The sequence below is a fragment of the Gopherus flavomarginatus genome, chromosome 15 (assembly GCF_025201925.1).
Source record: "Gopherus flavomarginatus isolate rGopFla2 chromosome 15, rGopFla2.mat.asm, whole genome shotgun sequence".
Lineage (NCBI taxonomy): Eukaryota > Metazoa > Chordata > Testudines > Testudinidae > Gopherus > Gopherus flavomarginatus.
Window position 1 is genome coordinate 3,574,492 of NC_066631.1, and position 21,671 is coordinate 3,596,162.

The following is a 21,671-nucleotide window of genomic DNA, read 5'->3' on the forward strand; positions in this document are numbered from 1 at the left end:
GCCTGTGGAACAATAACCATCTTTATATACCTGGTACTAAAGTCTGGGTCTTTGATCCTAGCCCTGTGCACACTGGCAAAAAAAACCCAAAAAAACCCCACCATGCTGGAACATGATCCTATCCCAGCAGTGCTTATGTCTCATTGCTTGTGTGGCAGAAAGGGCCTAAGCCAGGTGGGCTCACATGGCAACTGGAAGGCAGAGCTGGCTGCAGCTTCCCCAGCATCCATTTGTCTTCTCTGTTCCAGCTCCATGGACCTTGTGCCAACAACCACCAGACCTTTATCAGAGCAGTTTCCTCTCCTGCTGCCCCATGGAATCACCACACCTGCAGCCTTTGCCATGTGCTATGGCCACTTCTACAGACACGACCTCCTCTCAGCCAAATGGACAGCCCCAACGTCAGGACTTTGCTGCTTTGGGGAAGGCTCCTGAAGTGCATGGGACAGAAGTCAGTGATCTTCAGGTATTTCTAGCCATCAACTCTTCCTATAGATGCACCGTTAACCCCGAGGGCTGGAGTCTTCCAATCTTCTTCTGGAACATCAGGACCTATGTAGAATGTGCAGCCCCTCTGGGGAAATACTTCGCTCCATCCTTCAGCAATGCAGGGATTAAAGCAGCAAGAGCCTGACCCAGTTTAAAACACTTCATCACCTCCTTGATTTAGTTTAAACAAGGTTCCAAAATCCAAACTGTGCGTTCACGACAGCTGGGGCCAAACTAGCCTGAGTCAGTTTCTCCAGCCCATGTCCCCTTAGCCTGGGGACAGATATCCCCTTAGGCTATTGTCTGCGTTGCACACACAGCAAGGAGGTTGAAAGACAATAGCAAAAATTGTTTATTGGAGTCAAAAAAGTGGGAGGCTATTATTTACATTAACTTTTGATACAAAGCTTAGTTCAGTTTAGGCTAGGAAGAGAGACCGCGTTTTAAAAGCAAGTCAAACTCTGCTCAATTTCCCCACTTTGCATACTGCCATGCAGCCCTGAGTAAGAGAACAGCTGAGGGGACTCAGGAAGTATTTAAAGTCTCAAGCAAGTAACGTTTTCCTCACTGCAGGTGGCTGGCTCAGGGCCTACACATGGTGCCTCTTGCCACCTGCACTGTTATAGGTAACACTGGATTGCAGAAGTATCTCTAACTGTCCCAGTTCGTACTGGCCATATTGTGGCTGCCCATTGCACTTTCATTCATTTTCCTTTGGGGACATCCCTTCATCTTTTTATGTGCCAAGAGTAGAGCACCTCACACAGCTGGTATTATCAGAGGAGAAACACACACCCCCAGCTCCTCTGGAGAAAGCATGTGTGCAGGTTCTCACTAGCAATTTGAGGCTCTTTATTAAAAGGGGGATTTTCTGATCATCTCTTGATCTAGCATTGGCTTCTTTGTGGGAGCGCCACCTCCCACACAACTGGGAGGGGATGGTGTATCACAGGCAAGAGGGAGCTTGGAGGACACTTACTACTCCCACCAATGGTCATGTAGCTGAAGAGGCAGGGGAGGAACCACAGCTGGGTAAGGGGCTAAGCCCTGAGACTAAGGAACTGTCTGGCTAGAGGCAGAGAAATAAAATGACCAGGTGAATACAGCTGGACAGGAATGATTAGACAGTGCACAGGATTGGGACTCTGACTGGGCTATAGTCCTGGCTCTGCCACTGGCCTGCTGGGTGACTTTGGGTAAATCATCCCTATGCCTCCATTTCCTCATCTGTAAAATGGGGACAATACTGACTGCCTTTGCAATGTGCTCTGAGATCTATAGCTCTTAATACATAAATACTATTTTGCTGCCAGGCCTGGAAAGTGAGTGCTCTTCTCTGAAACCCTTCTCTGCTGTTACCTTTCTGCACAGGGGGCTTTGAGGTCAAATTCATGTATGGTCTAGCTTACACTTTCTGGAGAGGGGGCTCTCCAGGAACAAATGAAATCAGGGAGCAGCAAGCACTGCTGCTGCCCGGAGAGGGAGGGAAGGTGCTATGATCAGAAACTGCCTTTAAAAGCAGCCTCGTACAATGTCAGGAATGTCCTTTTGGGAGAAGGGGTGAGTAGTTGGTGAAAACCAGTCCAGACTAGGACCCATGCATATTCCATCAGAGACACAAGTCAGTGGCACGGGCCAGCACAGCTGTGGTTCCCCCAGACAGGTTTTCCAGCACTCTCAGAAGACAGTTAGTTGGTCAAGGCAACAGGAACTATGCCGCCCCCCCTCGCCCCCTCCAGCTCTAGCACTGCCATGGGCCATCTTTCAGCTACCTTAACAGCTTGTGCTGGAGACTTTCTGGAGGTACTGACAGAGGGGCAGTGAGCTAGCCCTGCCCTGCCCCCCCATTCCCCAGCCAGCACTCCTTCCATCTCCCCCTGCCCCCAAGCTGCATTCGAGACAAACATCCAACAGAAACTGAAAAACAACCACAATGTCATTTAATGGCACCTGCATGGGGCAGCTCACCCCCTAGAAAGGGGAGAGGCTCGGAATCAGCCCTTTGCTCAGATCCGGCCTGCTGCCCTCCCACGGTCCATTCTTTACATCCTTTTCCTCATTTGACCCTTCTTGGCAGCACCACGACCGAATGCCATCCTGCGCAGCTCCTGCACCCGCTGCCGCTTCTTGCCTTTCAGCCGCTTCAGGCCGCCCTTCTGCAGAAAGTTCTGCTTGGCCACCCTTTTCCTCTGCTTCAGGATCTGCTGCTTGTTCTTCAGCTCCGAGTGCACCTTGCCCAGCTGGGAGCCGTGCTTCCCTGGGGAGAGCGCCAGCCGCTTGTCTCCTGCAGGGGGAATGAGTTACTCAAAGCCCTCCCCAGGAGTTCTCCTGCTCAGCTCCCCACACGCAGCCAGCCCTGGGGCCAAGGTGCCGGTCAGGGACTGCGCTAGAGAGCCATGCCAAGGGGAATGGATTCTGGCGGGGAACGGGCTGGCGCACAGAGCAGAGCCCTGCACAGCGAGCTGGGCTCTGCGGTGGTAGCAGTTCTCTAGCCAGCAGTGAGGCTGACTATCCTGCATGTCAGCCACCCACTAGGTCTCAGCCTGCCTGGATCCCCCAGGCGCCAATGTCTGCACAGGGCAGTGCCTTCACCCCCATGCACTCACTTCTGGCCCGGCGGTGCGTCCCGCCTCTCGGCTCACTCCTCGCCTCCTCCTCAGAGTCCCACTCCTCAACTTTGTATTTCTTCTTCCACTTCTCATAGCTGGGGGCGGCGGGTTAAGGAAAGGGCCGAGGGGGGCAAGCCCTCCGCGACTTCTCCCCTCACCTTACTCCCAATCCCCGCGCTTCCCCACTTCAAGCTCGGGGCCCTAGGGCATCACGAAGGAAGAGGGCTATGCAGGCTGGAGCTGGCAGTTGCAGCATTCTCCCCTGTGCCTGCTGCTGCTCTCCCTCCCTCAGCAGACGACTTTCCTGGAAGGAAGCCCAGGCTCCTACTCCCCAGTTCGTAAGATCCCCAGCTGCAAAGCTCGGCAGTGGCCAGCAGGCAGCCACGCCATCCTGCTATTGCAAACTGGAATTGCCTCTGCCCCTCTGCAGCAGCCGCAGAAGGGCCCAGCCCCTTGCTGCTGGAAACAGCTGCTCCTTGCCATGCAGACATGCACCCTCTGCAGTTGCCACAGTGCCCTGCAGCCAGGAAGTCCTGGGAGGGCAGAGAGCAAGAGCCCCTCGGGCATGGCTGGATACACATCACTTCCTGCCCTGCCTCCACCTCGGCCCATCAGGAGTGCCCCCACCCCATCCCCAGTCTGGAAGGATACAGGTTGTTCTTGTAGGAGCCGCTGATGTACCTGCCACTCTCTGTGCAGATTTTCTTCTTGTCCTCTTGGCCAGTTTTCCCCACGAACCGCTTTTTCTTGCGGTCCCTGGAGTGGAGGCAGGGCAGAGAGAAATGGGGGCTCATCGATCAGCCCCATCTGGAAGACTGAGCACTCTCCCCCCAAGCGCCAGGGACACAAGCAACCAAACCCCAGCCCAGCTGGTTGGTGGAGAGAATCCCACCCTCAGCTGGCACCCTGGCACTCACACCCCCAGCCCTCAGAGGGAGGAGGACAGGATGATCAGCCAAATCCACCATTTGGTGCTGCCTGCTGGCAATCAAAGGGCTCTGTGTGAGGGGCAACTGTCCCCACGGCCCTCCCCGTAGCAGGAAGCTTTTCTCGCTTTCCCTACAGGTCAGGCACTTACCACTTGAGCAGCTGCTTGGTCTTGCTCATGTTGTGGGTCTCATCCCCCAGGAGGTCGAGCATGGCACCAGAAGCCTGCTGCTCAAAGGCGCTGCCCTCCCCGCCAATGCTCAGCCTGGACACGGGGGAAAGGCAGAGGTCAGAGGAGTTCGGGGAGCTGGGAAAAGCAGGGGATCCCGCCGCTGGGAGCATTGGTCAACGTGACTCACCCCCGCTCGCTCTCCAAGTCCTTGGGCCGGTAGGGAATGTAGAACTCCTCGTCCCGCTGCGCCTCATGCCGCTGCTTCTTCCTGATGCCCTCTCCCACCTGGTGCCGCTTCCGCTTCCTGCCCACCACGGCGGAGAACACTTCCTGGGACACAGATCAGACAGGAGGGCCAGGAGCACCCTGCTCTCCAGGCAGGAGCCGCTAAGCCAGCTTACCCAGCTGGTGCTTGGGTACAGATACCTACCCAACCCCTGCTGCTGTGCAATGCTACCAACTGTGCAAACTGTTCCCTGCCCCCAGCACAGTCCCACCAACCCCCATCTCAACCCACAGACCAGCAAGTGTTACCGGGACCTTGACATTAGCCAGCCTTTTGATGGCCCCAGCCATGGGCTAACACTACACAGTGCAGGGCTCGGGGCCGGCCACTTCCCAGAGTCCCCAGGCAGGCCCTGTGGTGGATGTGGTTGAGAAGCTGGCACCCTCCAAGTCCATACCTGGAGGTTTGCTTCCTCCTCCTCAGGGGCAGGGACTGCTGGGTCCTGGCTCCCCAGCGCAGCCCCAGCCCGTCTCTCCTGCTGCCCCCTTTGGTACTTGTCGATGAGGCTGCGGTCGCGGCTCCGCTTGGCTCGCATCACATCGCTGGCCAGGGTCTTGTTGGTGGCGTTGATCTCAAAGATGGTCTGGTCCGAGAGATGGAACCATGAGTGACGCGTACCCTGAAGACCCCTACCCTCACTCTCCCTGGGGGCAGGTGGAGCTGTCTGCTGGGCTCGCAGCTCAACCTGGTGGTGTCTGGTCCCAGGGGCTGGTGGAGCTGTTCATCCAGCACCAGTAACACATGGAGGGAGCCAGCCCAGCAGCCCTGGTGCAGGCAGGAACCATCTTCCCAGAGCCTGAGGAGCTGTACTTGCAGCTGAGTCCCAGCTTCCTTGGTTCCCACCTTAAACTCCTGGGCAGCTGCATCTCAGTGGAGGGGCAGTGATCCCTAAAGCACACTCCCTTGCACCACAGAGGTACTGCGAGGGTTAATGCTGCTCCTACCCCCCCAGGGCTGAGCCTCATTCTCTGGGCTGCCAAGGTGGATGGCCAAGATTCAGTTCAGTGGGACTCTGGCTGGGTCGCTGCACCTGGCAGCACGCCCAAGTCAGGGGCTCACAAAGGTGAGCCCCCTTGCTCTGACACGAGGCAGTGCCGCTAGCAGCTCTGGAGCGAGCTCCCTTCCCCTCAGCACAGGCCCGGGGCCTGGTGTCAGATCACGGCTCGTACTCACTGCTTTGGATCTGTAGGTTTTAATGTTGTCCACGAACTTCAGTCTCTCCAGCTCATCCTCCCCAAAGCAAGAACCTTTGAGCCAGGAGCCCAGAGAGGGAGGAAGGGACACAGAGCAGTGAGTGCCTCATACATAGCCAAGCTCCCAGTCCCAGCAGGAAACACCAGCGTTCTCTCAGAGGTTCCAGGCCCCATCTCCCCCAGCAGTGGGTGCTGTAGGCAATGCTGGATGAGCGCTGGCTATGGGGGAAGCGCCCCACTGCTCCAGCAGGCAGTGTGGTAGGGAGCAGTGCAGGAGCAGCTCCTGCCCTAGCCTCACCCAATGGGCCCCGCTGCAGGAGCAGCATGCAGCTCCCGCCGAGCCAGGAAGGCGCAGACAGAGACAGGCACTCACTGAAGAGTGGGTGGATGCCCAGCAGGGAGAAGTCCAGCTCCTTCACCCTCTTGACAGACTCGGGCGAGGGGCCAGGCCGGGATTTCAGGTACTGCTTGTGCGCATTCTCCGACACCTTGCGCAGGCTCTGCAGGTCCAGCGAGCCCTCGTGGTCAGTGAGCAGCAGACACTCCTCGTCGTCGATGACACTCTGGGGGACTCTGCCAAACACCCCATCCCTGTCTGCAACAGGACAGAAGGGGTTTGGGACCTGCAGCTTCTCCCCAGGGGTCCCATGCTTCAGCCCATCCCACGTGCCCACTTGGGATGGGGAGAACAGAGATTGCACCCAGTTCAGGGACCTGGAGAGTGGCCTTTGCAGCAGCCCTCTGCAATGGGGGGCTGGGCCCCACTGGGACAAGGCACAGGCTCAGAGGGGTTGAGCAGCTGGAACCTTTCAAGACATACACAGCTGATCTCTTCCCCACACCCTGCCTGCACCCAAAACATCCCCTGCCTATGGTCCCCATGTTCCAGACTTCCCACTCCAGTGCTGTGCCAGTCCCACTATGCCTCTGAACAGCTATTCCAGAACAGAAACAAGCATGAGCCCGGCTGGACTACAGGGCAGGACATGGCCACTGTGGTGTCCTGGACACACAAAGGGTGACCTCAGAGAGGACAGAGGGGGAGGGGAAGGTCCAGGGGGATGAAGCTGTAGGGATTCACTGCATCATGCAGATGGGACCTTAACTGGGCCCCTAAGCTGAGACCTTGGGCCACGCTACATCAGCGCAGCTCAGGGACGCAGAGAGCTAAGCCCTGGTAATAGTGCAAACAGGGCCTGTGCCAGGGTGGAGTATCTGCAGACAGGGCCTCTGGCAGCAAGAGTCACCCTCCTGCCATGCAGGGGAACTCAGTGTTGCTGCCAGAGCTCCCCATCACCCCTTTGTTAGCCTGCACAAACATCTAGGCCTGCAAGAGACAAGGTGCTTCCTCACCCTGGGGCTGGGCAGCAAGACCCAGCCCTCCTGCGAGGCTGGTGGCATCATCACCATAGCCACAGTGTGGGTCTCCTTAGGCAAACCCAGCCCCAGCAGGAATGCCAAGTGAGAGCTCCCACCCCCAACTTCACCCCCCGACCACTGGGGACGAGGGGCCAGTACCCAGATGGACCTTACCTGAGGGTTTCTCGTGGGGGCTCGCAAGGGTGAGCGGGCGCCCCAGGAACAGGTGCAAATCAAAGACATATGGAGTCTCATCTGATGCCACCAGGGAGTAGGCGGTGCCACTGCGACCAGCGCGGGCCACACGGCCTGGGAGGGAAAGCAAGACAGAATAGCTCTGTATTAACTCTGGGGCAGTGTGGAACCACAGTCATGGACTCAGGGTTTGGCTAATGGGCCTACTCTGGTTGAGGGCAGGGAAGCTGCTAAGGGGACTGAGGCCAAGAAGCCAAGTTTGGCCCCCACACTCAGCGGGGATCACACTGTTCATCCAGGGGAGAGCTGGACAAGGGCACAGCGTTCTCGCCCTCTTGTGCCCACTGCAGATGGTGAATCTCACCATGTACTCTGCTGCTCTCAAGGGACCCGGCAAACAGTGCCTGTACCACTAATGGGAATAACCCCCAAACTGCACACGCCCTCCCACTGGGCCTGGCCTAGCTGGCTACCTGGCCCTTGCCCCGCAGACTGAGATTCGAGACCTTCCTGTGGCTTTCCCTGAAATGCTGTGCTCCCCCAGGGTCCTGGGCAGGGCCCAGCCCCGGGATAAGGGCTCCAGCCCAGAGAGCTTTCAGTGGCAGGGAGTCCAGGCTGGGACAGCTGTTAATGACATGTCCTGCAGCAATGGCTCCCACAGCAATGGCAGGTGGCTGCCCAGCAGGGGCAGTGGGGGAGGATATTCGGGGGTGGAGAGGCTTCCCTCCTCCATGGCATTTACCAGCTGGGCAGAGCTGTGACCAGGGCAGAAGGGAGCAGATCAGCTGAAGCAGGATAGGCAGCTGTGCCCTAGAGCCCAGCCCCCTCCCGCGGCCCGGCCAGCCCCAGAGACCCACCAACACGGTGCAGGAACAGCTTGGGCTTGGCAGGGAAGCTGTAATTGATGACATTGTCCAGCATGGGGATGTCGATGCCACGGGCAGCCACGTCGGTAACAATCAGCACTGCACACTGGCCATGCACGAACTTGGCAATGTTGATTTTCCGGGCCGCCTGGTCCAGGGAGCTGTAGATATGGGTGCAGTTCACGCCCTGCGCTGTCAGCAACTGGAGGGAGGAGGAGGGTGGAGCAGAGGTTAGTGCCTGGCCCTCAGCAGGGAAGAACTTCCCCAAAGACCAGGGGACCTCAATGTAAGTCAGAGCCAAGGGAGGAGAGATTCCATCTGGCAGCTTCAGGATAGGCTGCATCTCCCTCCCCTCAGCATCCCTGCCTCCTCCATGTACTAGGCTGGCCAAGCAGCAGCATGCTAGACTTCTCCACACCATCCTCCAGGAGAGCTGTAAGGTCCATCGGCAATGCCCCTCCTCCTCCTGGCCGCCCAGCACCAGCCTCCGACACTCCCTTGCAGCAGAAGGATGGTGCCGGCGACAGGGAGCACCCTGGCATCTCCTGGACACAGGAGTCAGTCAGTGGAAGCTCAGGCAGGGGCCTGTCTTGGGAAGGAAATGGGCTCAACTCCGACCACACACACAAGTAGACCCAGGTGATGAGCCCCCAGCTCTCCGCTGCCACCTGGTCCATGGCACGTGGCAGGAGCACCCCAACCTTGCTGTACGCTCAGCACCACAGAAGCAGAGTGCTCCTTCCCCCTCTGCCCTGCCTTGGGAAGCAGCACCCCCAGCAGCTCCCCCTTCTCCTCCAGGGTTTAGTGAGAGCTCCCTCTTCAGCCTTGGTCTCAGCACTGCATGTATCCCCATCCTCTGCTACATCTCCCATGGTTCCACCAGGCCCAGCCTGTGCAGCACAGGTAGTGCCAGGCCCATGGCGCGCTGGCTCCCCGACTTGCCTCCTTGAGGTACTCCGCATGGTGCTTGGTAGCCACAAAGACGACTGTCTGATCCTGAGGCCTCACCACACTCCTCAGCAGGTGCAGCAGCACGGCCGGCTTGTCATCCGCGCGCACGTGGAAGAAGGCCATCTGCCAGCAGAGAGAGGGGTGAGGGGGGAAGCCCCTCCCTGCCCCCTCAATGGCCCCCCTCGAAGCGTCATAAGCCGGAGACGCTAGGGCTAACAACGCAGGCTGTGTTTTCTCTTCACTCTGATTGGGCCAGGTGCTGTGAAGCGCCCAGCACCACGGTGTCCTGACCCACCACCGAGGCTCCTAGGGGCTACCAGTGAAATAACACAGCCCTGTGCTGCAGCCCACCACCCGCGGTTTCTCTGGCACCTCTGGCTGGGCAGCTCTTTGGCCCTGTCTGGAAAGCACCTCTTGGGGCTAATGGGAAGAGATGGAAGGTTTCCCCTGCCCTCCAATCTAAACTGGTTCCCTGGAGGCTTGGGAGAACCACCCTGAAAGTCTGCCTGCCTCACCTGCGCTCAAGTTCTATCCGAGCCTGCCTGGTGCCAACACCAGCTAATGCTGTCAGGACCACATTTAACTGAGGCCCCTGATGGGATCAGGCTCCCGGTAGCACCTCGTCCACCCTCGTGTCAGTTACTAGCCCCAGGAGGGGGCGCTGCACACTGCCTGCAGCTGTGAAATGCAGCAGTCCAGAGAAAGGCGGATGCATACACACACTGGGGCCCTCCAAGCAGGAGCTGAGGAGGAAGGGCCATACAACTCATTCTGCTGGTCCTCCACCTCCTTCCCCAGCACTGACAGCAGTGCTCTTTGGAGCTTGAGAGATGAGCTCAGACAAACGGGGAGTTATTTGTATTGCACTACAGCCTAGGGCCCAGGCATGGAACAGGGACCCATGGTGCCAGGTGCTGTACAGGCCCAGAACGAAGAGATGGCCTCAATCTCCTCTACCCCAGCCCTCCCAAACTCAATAGCCTTGAAGACCCCCAGGCGCATCTCACCTTGAGCTGCTCACTGAGCTTGGTCTCCACGTCCAACCGGATCAAGACTGGCTCAGTGAGACCTGTGAACGAGGCAGGAGAACATGAGCCCAGGGCAAGGGGCGCCTGAATTCACACTGAGTAAGAACAGGCCAAGGTAGCAGACTCACTGTTAGACACCTACAGCGGAGCAATCACAGCTTCTGAAAGGCCTACTGGACTGGCCCAGCAGGGGGTGCTGCAGGTCAGGAGGGGGGATGTGCCAGCGGAGCCAAGGCGGAGGAGTTGGAGCCCTGCCCACAGCGTGCCATGCCGCAGCTTTAATTAGCTGCCTGCTCTCACAAGCACTAACGTTCATTTTGCAGGAGACCCGGGCACAGTCCCCCGAACTGCAGAGGAAAGGAGTAGATGGGACACAGGCAGTGTGGATGCACTTGGCCTGGGGGAATGGGGCAACAGCAGCTGAGGAACCCTTCCCCTCCCCCAAAAGGGCAGGTCAGCACAGCTAAACTACTCTTAGCTCACCTGCCATTCAGCCTGTTATCCTCTCTCCATCTAGCCCCCATCTCTCCCGCGTGGGGCTGGGTGGGGGAATGTTCCTTACCGGCCCGAGCAAACTCCACGAGCAGTTTGGGGAGCGTGGCAGAGAAAAGCAGTGTCTGGCGGGTCTCGGGGAGCCGGGCGATGATCTCCTGCAGCTGCTCTGCAAACCCCATCTCAAAGAGCCTGAGGGGCCCAACACCACCAAGATCAGCAGCCACACAACCGAACAAGCCACCCCCACCCCCACAGCTGGGCCCTACCATCCCTTGCAACACCCAGGAAAGCAGTGTTCGCATGAGGACTGCACATCGCCATGCACCAGGACAGGCTGCTTCCTCCCAGTACGAGCCTTTGGACCCAACACCCAGGAGTCCTAGAATCCCACCTGCCAGCTCCTGTGCTGGCCCTGCAAGTGGAAGATCTAGCCCAGCATCAGCAGACAAGAAGGGGCACCATTGCACCAGTTGGCTGCTTTCCCAAGATCCTTGACCTGGTCCATTTTCCCCCACTGGCCTCACATCTCACTCATCAGGCGCTCGGAGCCTGTCGTAGCTGAGTGCTCTCCCCATCTGCGGCACTGGAAAGCCACACTCCCACCTCTGTGTCCACGGGATGCAGCCACGGCACCAAGCCCCAGCTCCTCCCTCGTGGTGCAGTTGTCACACTTGGCTGACGGAGGGTCCTACTGGGAGCCCCTGGGAACAGAGGGGCTGACAAATGCCCCAAGGTGAAATCTCGGCTACGGCAACGTCATGAACTGACCTGTCAGCTTCGTCAAACACCACGTACTCCACACTGCGCAGCTTCAGGTTCATTTCCACAGCCACATGCATCAGGCGCCCTGGGGTGCCAATAATTCTGGAACGACAGACACCAATGGGCAGCAGGCACCCAGCTGCCCACAACTCCATGCGAGGGCTAAGATGCTACCCACACTCAGGCACCCCCCTGTCCTGGTGGAGAGAGATGGAGCTGGGGAAGCTGCAGTTCTCCACTCTGGTGAAATATAGGACAAGGCAGCTCTTCCCAACCAACCCCCTCCCATCCCACTTGCCTCTCCATCCCAAATCTGCCAGGCCAAGAGGGACATTCAGATGACAGGTCCACTCCAGGAAGACCCATCTCCAGTCTCTGCTCTCCCCCCAGAAATACACATAGGAAGAGGCTCTGGGTCTGACTCTGCTCAGCACACGGTTTACAGGTTAGGACTCCATCAGCTTCAGTGCCGTCACTTCCCATTTACACCATGAGTGCAGAATCAGACCACTGCATGCAGCACCTGCGAGCTTGTTCTGCGTGTGTGCAGTGCCCAGCGGATAGGGCTCTGCTCTTTGACAAGAGCTCCTAAGTGCTACCAAAATACAAATATAGATTGGAGGACAAGGGCTAGTAATAATAGGGCTCAGATTTTCCTGGATGCAATAGCTGATGGATTCCTTCACCAAGCGGTTGAAGAATCAACAAGAGAGGATGCCATTTTAGATTTGGTTTTGGCGAGTAGTGAGGACCTGAAAAAGCAGAAAGCCTACAAGGAGTGGAAGATGGGAAGGATCAGCAAGGAAAGCTACCTTATTGAGATCAGAACATGTAGGGACAAAGTGAGAAAGGCCAAAAGCCATGTAAAATTGGACCCTGCAAAGGGAATTAAAACCAATAGTAAAAGGTTCTACAGCCATATAAATAAGAAGAAAACAAAGAAAGAAGAAGTGGGACCACTAAACACTGAGGATGGAGTGGAGGTTAAGGATAATCTAGGCATGGCCCAATATCTTAAACAAATACTTTGCCTCAGTCTTCAACGAGGAGCTTACGGATAATGGTAGGATGACAAATGGGAATGAGGATATGGAGGTAGATATTACCACATCCGAGGTAGAAACCGAACTCTAACAGCTTAATGGGACTAAATTGGGAGGCCCAGATAATCTTCATCCAAGACTATTAAAGGAACTGGCACATGAAATTGCAAGCCAATTAGCAAGACTATTTAATGAGTCAGTAAACTCAGGGGTTGTACCGTACGACTGGAGGATTGCTAACACAGTTCCTATTTTTAAGGAAGGGAAAAAAAAGTGATCCTAGTAACGCTATAGGCCTGTTAGTTTGACATCTGTAGCATGCAAGGTCTTGGAAAATGTTTTGAAGGAAAAAGTAGTTAAGGACATTGAGGTCAATGGTAATTGGAACAAAATACAACATGGTTTTACAAAAGGTAGATCGTGCCAAACCAACCTGATCTCCTTCTTTGAGAAGGTAACAGATTTTCTAGACAAAGGAAACGCAGTGGATCTAATTACCTCGATTTCAGTAAGGCATTTGATCTGGTTCCACATGGGGAATTATTAGCTAAATTGGAAAAGATGGGGATCAATACAAAAATTGAAAGGTGGATAAGGAACTGGTAAAAGGGGAGACTACAATGGGTCGTACTGAAAGATGAACTGTCAGGCTGGAAGGAAGTTACTAGTGGAGTTCCTCAGGGATCAGTTTGGGGACCAATATTATTTAAGGTTTTTATTACTGAACTTGGCCCAAAAAGTGGGAGTGTGCCAATAAAGTTTGCAGATGACACAAAGCTGAGAGGTACTGCCAATACACAGAAGGACTGGGATATCCTCCAGGAAGATCTGGATGACCTTGTAAACTGGAGTAATAGTAATAGGATGAAATTTAATAGTGAAAAGAGCAAGGTCATGCATTTAGGGATTAATAACAATAATTTGTTATAAGCTGGGGACACATCAGTTAGAAGTAACAGAGGAGGAGAAGGACCTTGGAGTATTGGTTGATCACAGGATGACTATCAGCCGCCAATGTGATATGGCTGCGGAAAAAGCTAATGCGGTCTTGGGATGCATCAGGCGAGGTATTTCCAGTAGAGATAAGGAGGTATTAGTACCATTGTACAAGGTACTGGTGAGACCTCATCTGGAATACTGTGTGCAGTTCTGGTCTCCCATGTTTAAGAACGATGAATTCAAACTGGGACAGGTACAGAGAAGGGCTACTAGGATGATCCGAGGAATGGAAAACCTGTCTTATGAAAGGAGACTCAAAGAGCTTGGCCTGTTTATCCTAATCAAAAGATGGCTGAGGGGAGATACGATTGCTCTCTCTAAATATATCAGAGGGATAAATACCAGGGAGGGAGATGAATTATTTAAGCTCAGTACCAATGCAGACACAAAAACAAAAGGATATAAACTGGACACTAGGAAGTTTAGACTTGAAATTAGGTGAAGGTTTCTAACCATTAGAGGAGTGAAGTTCTGGAACAGCCTTCCAAGGGGAGTAGTGCGGGCAAAAGACATATCTGGCTTCAAGACTAAGCTTGATAAGTTTATGGAGGGGATGGTATGATGAGATAGCCTAATTTTGGCAGTTAATTTATCTTTGACTATTAGCAGCAAATATGCCCACTGGCCTGTGATGGGATGTTAGATGGGGTGGGATCTGAGGTACTATAGAGAATTCTTTCCTGGGTGCTGGCTGGTGAGTCTTGCCCACATGCTCAGGGTTTAATTGATCGCCATATTTGGGGTCGGGAAGGAATTTTCCTCCAGGGCAGATTTGCAGAGACCCTGGAGGTTTTTCTCCTTCCTCTGCAGCGTGGGGCCTGGGTCACTTGCTGGAGGATTCTTTGCACCTTGAAGTCTTTAAACCACGATTTGAAGACTTCAATAACTCAGACCCAGGTTAGGGGTTTGTTACAGGAGTGGGCAGGTGAGATTCTGTGGCCTGCATTGTGCAGGAGGTCAGACTAGATGATCATAATGGATCCTTCTGACCTTCAAGTCTCTGATTCTATTAAATAATACAGGTGAGACTCTGCTGCTGGGGAGTGGGAAAGGAAAGTCAAGACAGCTTAACTCAACTCTCCCAACCAAAGATACTCCAGGTCAGTTACCGAAGAGAAAAAAGCAGCAGGGCAGTCCTAGAGGATGGATTGTGCAGGATGCGCCTTGTATCTCAATGCTCCAAAGAGAGAGGAAAAAACCCACCCGCGAGCCCCATTCCCATGCTGTGACCCTTCCCCCCCGCCCAAATCTGGAGAACACAGCCGCTATCCCTCAGCATTAAGACTCACATATCGGGATTCTCATGCAGAGCTGCAAATTGGTCTTCCATTCTAGGGGAGAAAGAGAATTAGAGGTGCTGGTAATAATGACCAGCAGGCGGAGCCATAACACAGCCCTGGTGACAACAAGGGACTCCACCCAGCCCAGCAGCAAGCTGCAAGGTAGAAAACCTCATGCCCTAGACCTTGTTTCTGTGAAAGAGGCTGAGATGGAGCCTGATCCTGGAGCCCATCTTCCCAGGGATCGCTCTAAACGAACAGGTTGGCCAGAAAGCAGTAAGTTGCCCAATGGGGTCCTTCATCTGCACCATGCTTCTGATATCCTTCCCAAATGCAATGCACAGCAGCCCACCAGGCACACCCGTCTCGGTAACCGCCCACCATGCATCAGCCCGCCGTGCATGCACAAATACAAGTAGCTGGGCCAAAGGCTAGGACTAGGCCCCGATGCTGAAAGGAGCCAATATACTTTTTTAAAAATTCATTTAAGATTAACGGAACCCCCTGAAGGGCCCAGATTCAGTCCTGGCAATCCGGCTCTAGACCCAGCTGTGATGTTTCTACCCACTGCAGTGTCACTGAGCCAGGTCAATATTTCATCTGGGCATTGATCTAGCCAATGTTTCATAAGTTTCTACTGTAATTGACTCATTCTAGGGAAAAATACATTTGACAAAACGTTCACAAGGCCTTGCAATCTGCTGCAGCTGCCGGCACTTTAGGGGCAGACTGCAACTGACTTACCTTTCTCCTCCTAGAATCAACGCAGTCTTCAGGCCTGTGAACTTGCCCAGCTGCAGGACAAAAAAAACCTCATCTATTGTCAATCCTAATCTTGCCTCCAGCTCCCCACTCCCCTCATTCCCAACCATGGGACTCTTCACTTCAACTGCCAGGGCTACCCCAGCGCAAGAGGCCTGGCTGTCTCAGGAGGGATGAACATGCTGAAGTTGCTATGACTCTGGATCAGGCTGCTTCTCCCTTTGTACAACCTGCCTCCATCTTTAACCCCACAATACCACCGATGTGGGGGGCTCTCCATAGGGCAGCAGGAGGACCACGTAGTAAACCAGCCATCAGCGCTCAAAAGACAGAGTGCAGTGGCTGCTGCTACTTGGTAACCTGCAGCGTTATGGAAAGTACCCATGCACTGTCTGACCGCTGTCCTTGTGAGCTAAACCACAGGAATGCAGGCAGACTGGATCACACTCAAGGGCCATCTGCTCTTTGTCTAGTCCAGGGGAGTGCAAACTACGGCCCATGGGCCAGATCCGGCCCCTCAGGGCTTTCAATCCAGCCCGTGGGATTGCCAGCCCCATGGTGCAGCGGAGCTAAGGCAGGCTCCCTGCCTGCCCTGGCCCCATCCCGCTCCAGAAGCGGCCAGTACCATGTCCCTGCGGTCTCTGCACCCCAACCTCTTACCCTGAGCCCCTTCCTGCACACTGCACCCCCTCCCACACCCTAACCCCCTGCCCCAGCCCTACATTCATGGCCCTGCATACAATTTCCCAACCCAGATGTGGCCCTTGGGCCAAAATTTGCCCACCCCAGTCTAGTCTCTTGCCAGGACCAAATATTTCAAAGGTAGGTGCAAAGAACCTCCTAGTGGACAAGTATGGAATAACCTGCCTACAGGCACATCTGCCTAACCCCAGCCAGTTGGCTTATGCCCTGAAGCCTGATGATCTCACCCTTGTTTTTTACCATATCTAGTTCTATTCTATTCAGATTCTTATTCTGTGCCCATCACTGTGGTATCCATGGATATTCTCATAATCCACATAAACATCCACATCTTTTTGGAACCCTGCTACACTCTTAGCTTCAATGATACCTTGTGGCAATGAGTTCCAGAGGTTCGTTATGTCATGCAAGAAATGCAGCAATTACTGCACTATATTGCCTATCCGTATCAACACAAGCTCCATGTACCATGCTCTCAAGTCACATCCGTGAGAGAGCTCCCAGCTACTCCAGTCCCAGTGTCTCTTTGATCAGCTGATGTTGCTTCCTCTACTCCCTACCTCCTTTGTGAATTTCATAGTCTGCAAGGCAAGCTCGCGGGTTGGTGAGAGGATGAGGGCTCGTGCTCCCGTCTGGGCACTGTGCGCCTTCAGCTTCTCAAACATGGGGATGAGGAAACAAGCTGTCTTCCCACTGCCAGTCCTTGCCATGGCCACCATGTCTTTCCCATCCAGGATCACAGGGATGGTCTGCAAGACAAGAACAGATGCTGCTCCAATCCAGCTGGAGGATTCTTATCCTGTGCCAATCACTGGGGTATCCATGGATGTTCTCATAATCCACATAAACATCCATATCTTTTGGGAACTCTGCTACAATTCTTAGCTTAAATGGTAACTTGTGGCAATGAGTTCCATAGGTAGGTTACAGAGGTGTTGGGCAATCTTTGCTAACACTGGGCCTTCTGGAATCCACATGCTAGACATGGCTAAGGCTCACCAGCACAGTGAGATTCACCTCCCACCTCAACCCCACAAAGCACTGCAGAAATTACCTATGGAAACCCCCCAGGACCTTTAACAAACATACACCCCATAAAAGTTACACTGGAGCAATGAGAGCCTGTCCATTACCCTTCGCTGGATTGGCGTAGGCACTTTGTAGCCTTTCTTCATGATCCCTTTGAATACAGGATAACTCAAGCCTACGAGAAAAGACAAATATGATCACAATATTAAATGGCCCTTGGATAACAAGGGTGTTGCCAACTATTTTAGTGCAAGTCTCACAATATTATTGTTTTTTAATTAAAATCCCACCTTCTGGAGTCATGCGATTAGAGAGTAACATCAGCTTTCATTAACAAAGTTTCTTACCCTAATAGTTGCAGATAAAAAGCTCAAAAATGTGACTTAGAGCTTCAAATTCCAGAAGGCAAAGAAAAAGACCCCCAATTTTGATCTAAGCATGAGCCTCAACGCATGCTGGCACACATGATTTCTTCTGAATACACGTGCAATGTGCTCCTCTGCCTGGCACTCAGGCCTTGACCAATTGCTGAGGTGGCCCTGAGTCGAGCTAAGTTTGAGCACCCCAATGTTAATCAAAATTCAATTTCTGCCTTCAGATTTATGACCATCCATTTCACTCACCCATAGACTGGAAGCCCCCAGATTTCTTCTTCTTTTTGTTCTGTGCTCGTACCATCTCTCTAGTGTCTGACTCCATGTCAGAGGAGTAATCAGGCGTTGGAAAGGCTGGTAAGACCTTACCGGATCCCTGCTGACAATGGGGAAAGGGCACACATGCAAAAAGCAATGTCATTTCATGTCACGATAGATGGAAGAGAGCTCTTAGATCATCTGTCCAGTCTTATTTTAGAACCTCCTAGAGCAGTGGTTTTCAAACTTCTTTTCTGGCGACCCAGTTGAAGAAAATTGTTGATGCCCACAACCCAAGGGAGCTGGGGGATGAGGGATTTGGGGTGTGGGAGGGGGTCAGGGATCTGGGCTGGGGGGTGAAGGCTCTGGGGTGGGGTCAGGGATGAGGGATTTTGGGTGCAGAAAGAGGTTCCAGGTTGGGGGGGGGGCGCTCAGGGCTGGGGCACGAGATTGGGGCATGAGCTTACCTTGCCCGGCTCTCGGTCAGTGGTGGTGCTAAGGCAGGCTTCCTGCCTGTCCTGGCAACACGGACTGCACCCTGGAAGCAGCCAGGAGCAGGTCTGGCTCCTAGGTGGAGTCATACAAGTGGCTCCATGTGGCTCTCACCTGCAGGCACCCGCCACCCCCAGCTCCCATTGGCTGGTGCCAGGCCTGGTGCTCGGGGCAGGGCGGTGCACAGAGCCCCATGGTGCCCCTGCCTAGGAGCCGGACCTGCTGCTGGCCGCTTCCGGGGTGCAGTGCGGTGCCCGGACAGGTAGGCACTAGCCTGCCGTAGCCAGGCAGCAGCACTGCCGGGACTTTGAACAGCCCGGTGGCCTGACCAGAGCGACCCCGTGCCTGGCACGCTGCGACCCAGGCTGACCCCCCGCTTGAAAAGCACCGGCCTAACGAGGGGTTTCCACGCCTGCCTCGGCAGCCCAACCCCCGGGGAACTCCGCTCGCTCCCGGCATGGCGCCCTGAGCTCCCGGCACCGCTGCCTGCGAGCCCCACCCGGAGACCCGGCCATGGGGCGGGACCCGCAGGGCTGGGCCGGCACTGGGGAGGGGGCGGCCCCGGAGCATTTCCCCTCTCACTGATCCGGGGCGGGACTCGGGCCCCCGGCAAAGCCGCTGAGGCTCCGTAACACCCCCCCCCCGGCCGGCCCCCGCGCACCGGGCCTGGCACCACGTGCAGGCGGCGCCGCCCCGCCGCGCTCCGCTCCGCTCACCGCCCGCTCCGGGCTCCCCTCCGGAGGCCCCAGGCGGAGCTCGCCCGGCTCGGGCTCCGGCTCCGGCTCCGGCTCCGGCTCGCGGCCCCCAGGGGGGCGGCTGCCCCGGCCCCGGCCCCGCGCCATGACTCTGGGCAGGCGACCGACTCCAACATGCCATGTGGCCCCGCCCCCGGGCCGGACTGACCCACCGCGGGCTGCGCTTCCCGCCCCCCCTCCCCGGCTGGAGAGATGGTAGGGCCCGGGGCGGGGCCCTGGGCACGCGCAGCTGGAGGGGGAGGAGCTTCCTGCGGGGGGCGGGGCGTTTTGACCCTGTCCGGCGGCTCCAGCGGTGCTCGGCTCACGGGGTAGAGACACGGGGACTTGTTGCCCTCGCGGAAGGATCCGTCAGAGCCCAACGCTGGGAAATCCCCGGCCCTGAAAACCTCCCTGCTCCGCCCCACGGCCCCTCCGGCAGCTGAGTTCTGCTCCCGGACCCTGCGCGTCTCCGCCTGGCTCTGCAGCCCGGGGGGAGCGCGGCTGCCCCGCTTCCCAGGCCCCCCGGGAGCTGGCCCCTGCAGGGCTCTCCTGCACTGCAGGCAGGTCATTGCTGGACACGGACCCTGGCCCCAGGTGCTTTGCGGAGGCAGCTTGGCAACCCCGCCCTCGATGGAGCTGGCCCTGTCTGGAATCCGAGCTATTCAGCTGTGTACCTGCAAGGTCAGGGCCAGCACGTCCTGTGTGGCTGAGACCTTGTCTGGCAGCTCAGTGGGGACCCAGCCAGCTGCATGTGCTCGGAGTTAGAGCAGAGATCTCATCACTCCTCGGTGTTAACCTACCTTCTCCCTCTGCCAAGGGCACCTGCAGCCCAGCGCCTAGCGCAGGAGGTGAGAGCAGAGGTCTCAGGCCATGTCTACATCTAAAATTTTGCAGCGCTGGTTGTTACAGCTGTATTAGTACAGCTGTATTAGTACAGCTGTATAGGGCCAGCGCTGCAGAGTGGCCACACTTACAGCAACCAGCGCTGCAAGTGGTGTTAGATGTGGCCACACTGCAGCGCTGTTGGGCGGCTTCAAGGGAGGTTCGGGGAACGCGAGAGCAAACCACGGGGAAGCTGGTCTCCTTTCCCGGTTTGCTCTCTCGTTCCCCGAACCCCCGAGCAAGCAGGTCTCCTTCCCTGCGGTTTGCAGGGTGGTTCGGCGAACGCGAGAGCAAACCGGGAAAGGAGACCAGCTTCGCCGCGGTTTGCTCTCGCGTTCCTCGAACAAGCAGGTCTCCTTCCCTGCGGTTTGCAGGGTGGTTCGGGGAACGCGAGAGCAAACCGCGGCGAAGCTGGTCTCCTTCCCCGGTTTGCTCTCGCGTTCGCCGAACCACCCAGCAAACCGCAGGGAAGGAGACCTGCTTGCTCGGGGGTTCGGGGAACGCGAGAGCAAACCGGGGAAGGAGACCAGCTTCGCCGCGGTTTGCTCTCGCGTTCCCGGAACCACCCAGCAAACCGCAGGGAAGGAGACCTGCTTGTTCGGGGAACGCGAGAGCAAACCGCGGCGAAGCTGGTCTCCTTTCCCGGTTTGCTCTCGCGTTCGCCGAACCACCCTGCAAACCGCAGGGAAGGAGACCTGCTTGCTCGGGGTTCAGGGAACGCGAGAGCAAACCGGGGAAGGAGACCAGCTTGATTACCAGAGGCTTCCTCAGGTATGCTGGGATACCTGCTTATTCCACGGAGGTCAAGAAAAGCGCTGGTAAGTGTCTATACTTGATTACCAGCGCTGGATCACCAGCGCTGGATCCTCTACACCCGAGACAAAACGGGAGTACGGCCAGCGCTGCAAACAGGGAGTTGCAGCGCTGGTGGTGCCCTGCAGATGTGTACACCTCCTAAGTTGCAGCGCTGTAACTCCCTCACCAGCGCTGCAACTTTCTGATGTAGACAAGCCCTCAGACTGCAGGGAACACCAGGTCAAACATCACAGGGGCCTGGATAGCCATCACAATCTCCTCACTGGTGACTCAGCTCCCCTTCCTCCTAGGTAGCTTGTCTCTCCTCAGCATGAACCTGCTGCCTCTAGCTGCCGAGCTCCCAGGCTTACAGCAGTAGTGTGAGAATACGGGGGTCACCAGTTCAAATGTCGCAGAGACCTGGGTAACAGTCTCAGAATTATCTCACTGGTGGCTCATCTCCCCTCACCCCCTTTTCTTCTCCGTGTTAACCTACATCCTCCTTTGTGAAGGGCAACATTTCCTCTAATTTTTCCCATCCATGCGTGGAATGGCTTTTCCTATGTGCACCAATATGGAGGTGAAGTGTGGCAAGAAAGGAGCTGAGGTTCAGAATGTGGGAGGGGGCTCAGTTATGGGGCACAGAATGGGGTATAGGGGGTGAAGGCTGCAGCTGGGGGTGCAAGCTCTGGGGATCGCATTCAGGGTGCAGAAGCAGGCTCAGGGCTGGGAGTGCAGGCTTGGTGTGGGGCAGGGATGAGGAGGGGTTCAGGGTGCAGAAGGCAGCTCAGGGCTGGGGCAGAGGATTGGGATGAGGGCTCCAGATGGGGGTACCAGCTCTGGAGTGGGGCCAGGGATGAGGAATTTAGGGTGCAGGCTGCCCTAGGGCTGCAGTGGGGACAAAGGACTCCCACCAGCATAGGCTCTGACTTTAATTTTCCTGGTGGGTGCTTTGCCCCACTACACCCCACCCCCTCCTTCAAGGCCCC

General features: G+C 55.9%; 1 protein-coding gene across 4 annotated transcripts; it reads right to left on the reverse strand.

Annotated features, from left to right (window-relative positions):
- Nucleotides 1-2,407: 2,407 nt before the first annotated feature.
- DDX54 (DEAD-box helicase 54) lies at nt 2,408-19,141 on the reverse strand. 4 transcript variants are annotated; one of them, XM_050923724.1, is made up of 20 exons: nt 18,988-19,140; nt 17,771-17,897; nt 17,252-17,322; nt 16,679-16,867; nt 15,399-15,448; nt 14,664-14,705; nt 11,339-11,434; nt 10,638-10,759; nt 10,055-10,116; nt 9,039-9,170; nt 8,088-8,298; nt 7,210-7,344; nt 6,050-6,271; nt 5,657-5,730; nt 4,881-5,066; nt 4,385-4,527; nt 4,177-4,290; nt 3,750-3,854; nt 3,096-3,193; nt 2,408-2,773 (listed from the first exon to the last, which is right to left on the reverse strand). In XM_050923724.1, the coding sequence occupies exons 1-20, from the start codon at nt 19,111-19,113 to the stop codon at nt 2,532-2,534; spliced, it is 2,547 nt and encodes an 848-aa protein (XP_050779681.1). In that variant the 5' UTR covers nt 19,114-19,140; the 3' UTR covers nt 2,408-2,531. The 4 variants fall into 4 exon arrangements, with proteins under 4 accessions (XP_050779681.1, XP_050779680.1, XP_050779682.1 ...); XM_050923723.1 differs by having other exon boundaries at nt 17,771-17,900; XM_050923725.1 differs by lacking the exon at nt 18,988-19,140 and adding an exon at nt 18,247-18,375 and having other exon boundaries at nt 17,771-17,900.
- Between the last annotated feature and the right edge of the window lie 2,530 nt (nt 19,142-21,671).

Excerpts from the sequence above, each read along its gene's own strand:
- DDX54 (XM_050923723.1), bottom strand. The coding sequence starts at position 19,113 with ATGGCGCGGGGCCGGGGCCGGGGCAGCCGCCCCCCTGGGGGCCGCGAG. Across the intron at positions 4,528-4,880 it reads AGGAGGAAGCAAACCTCCAG|GAAGTGTTCTCCGCCGTGGT; the intron begins GTATGGACTTGG and ends TCTGTGTCCCAG. Across the intron at positions 3,194-3,749 it reads GGCTCCTACAAGAACAACCT|CTATGAGAAGTGGAAGAAGA; the intron begins GTATCCTTCCAG and ends CGCCGCCCCCAG.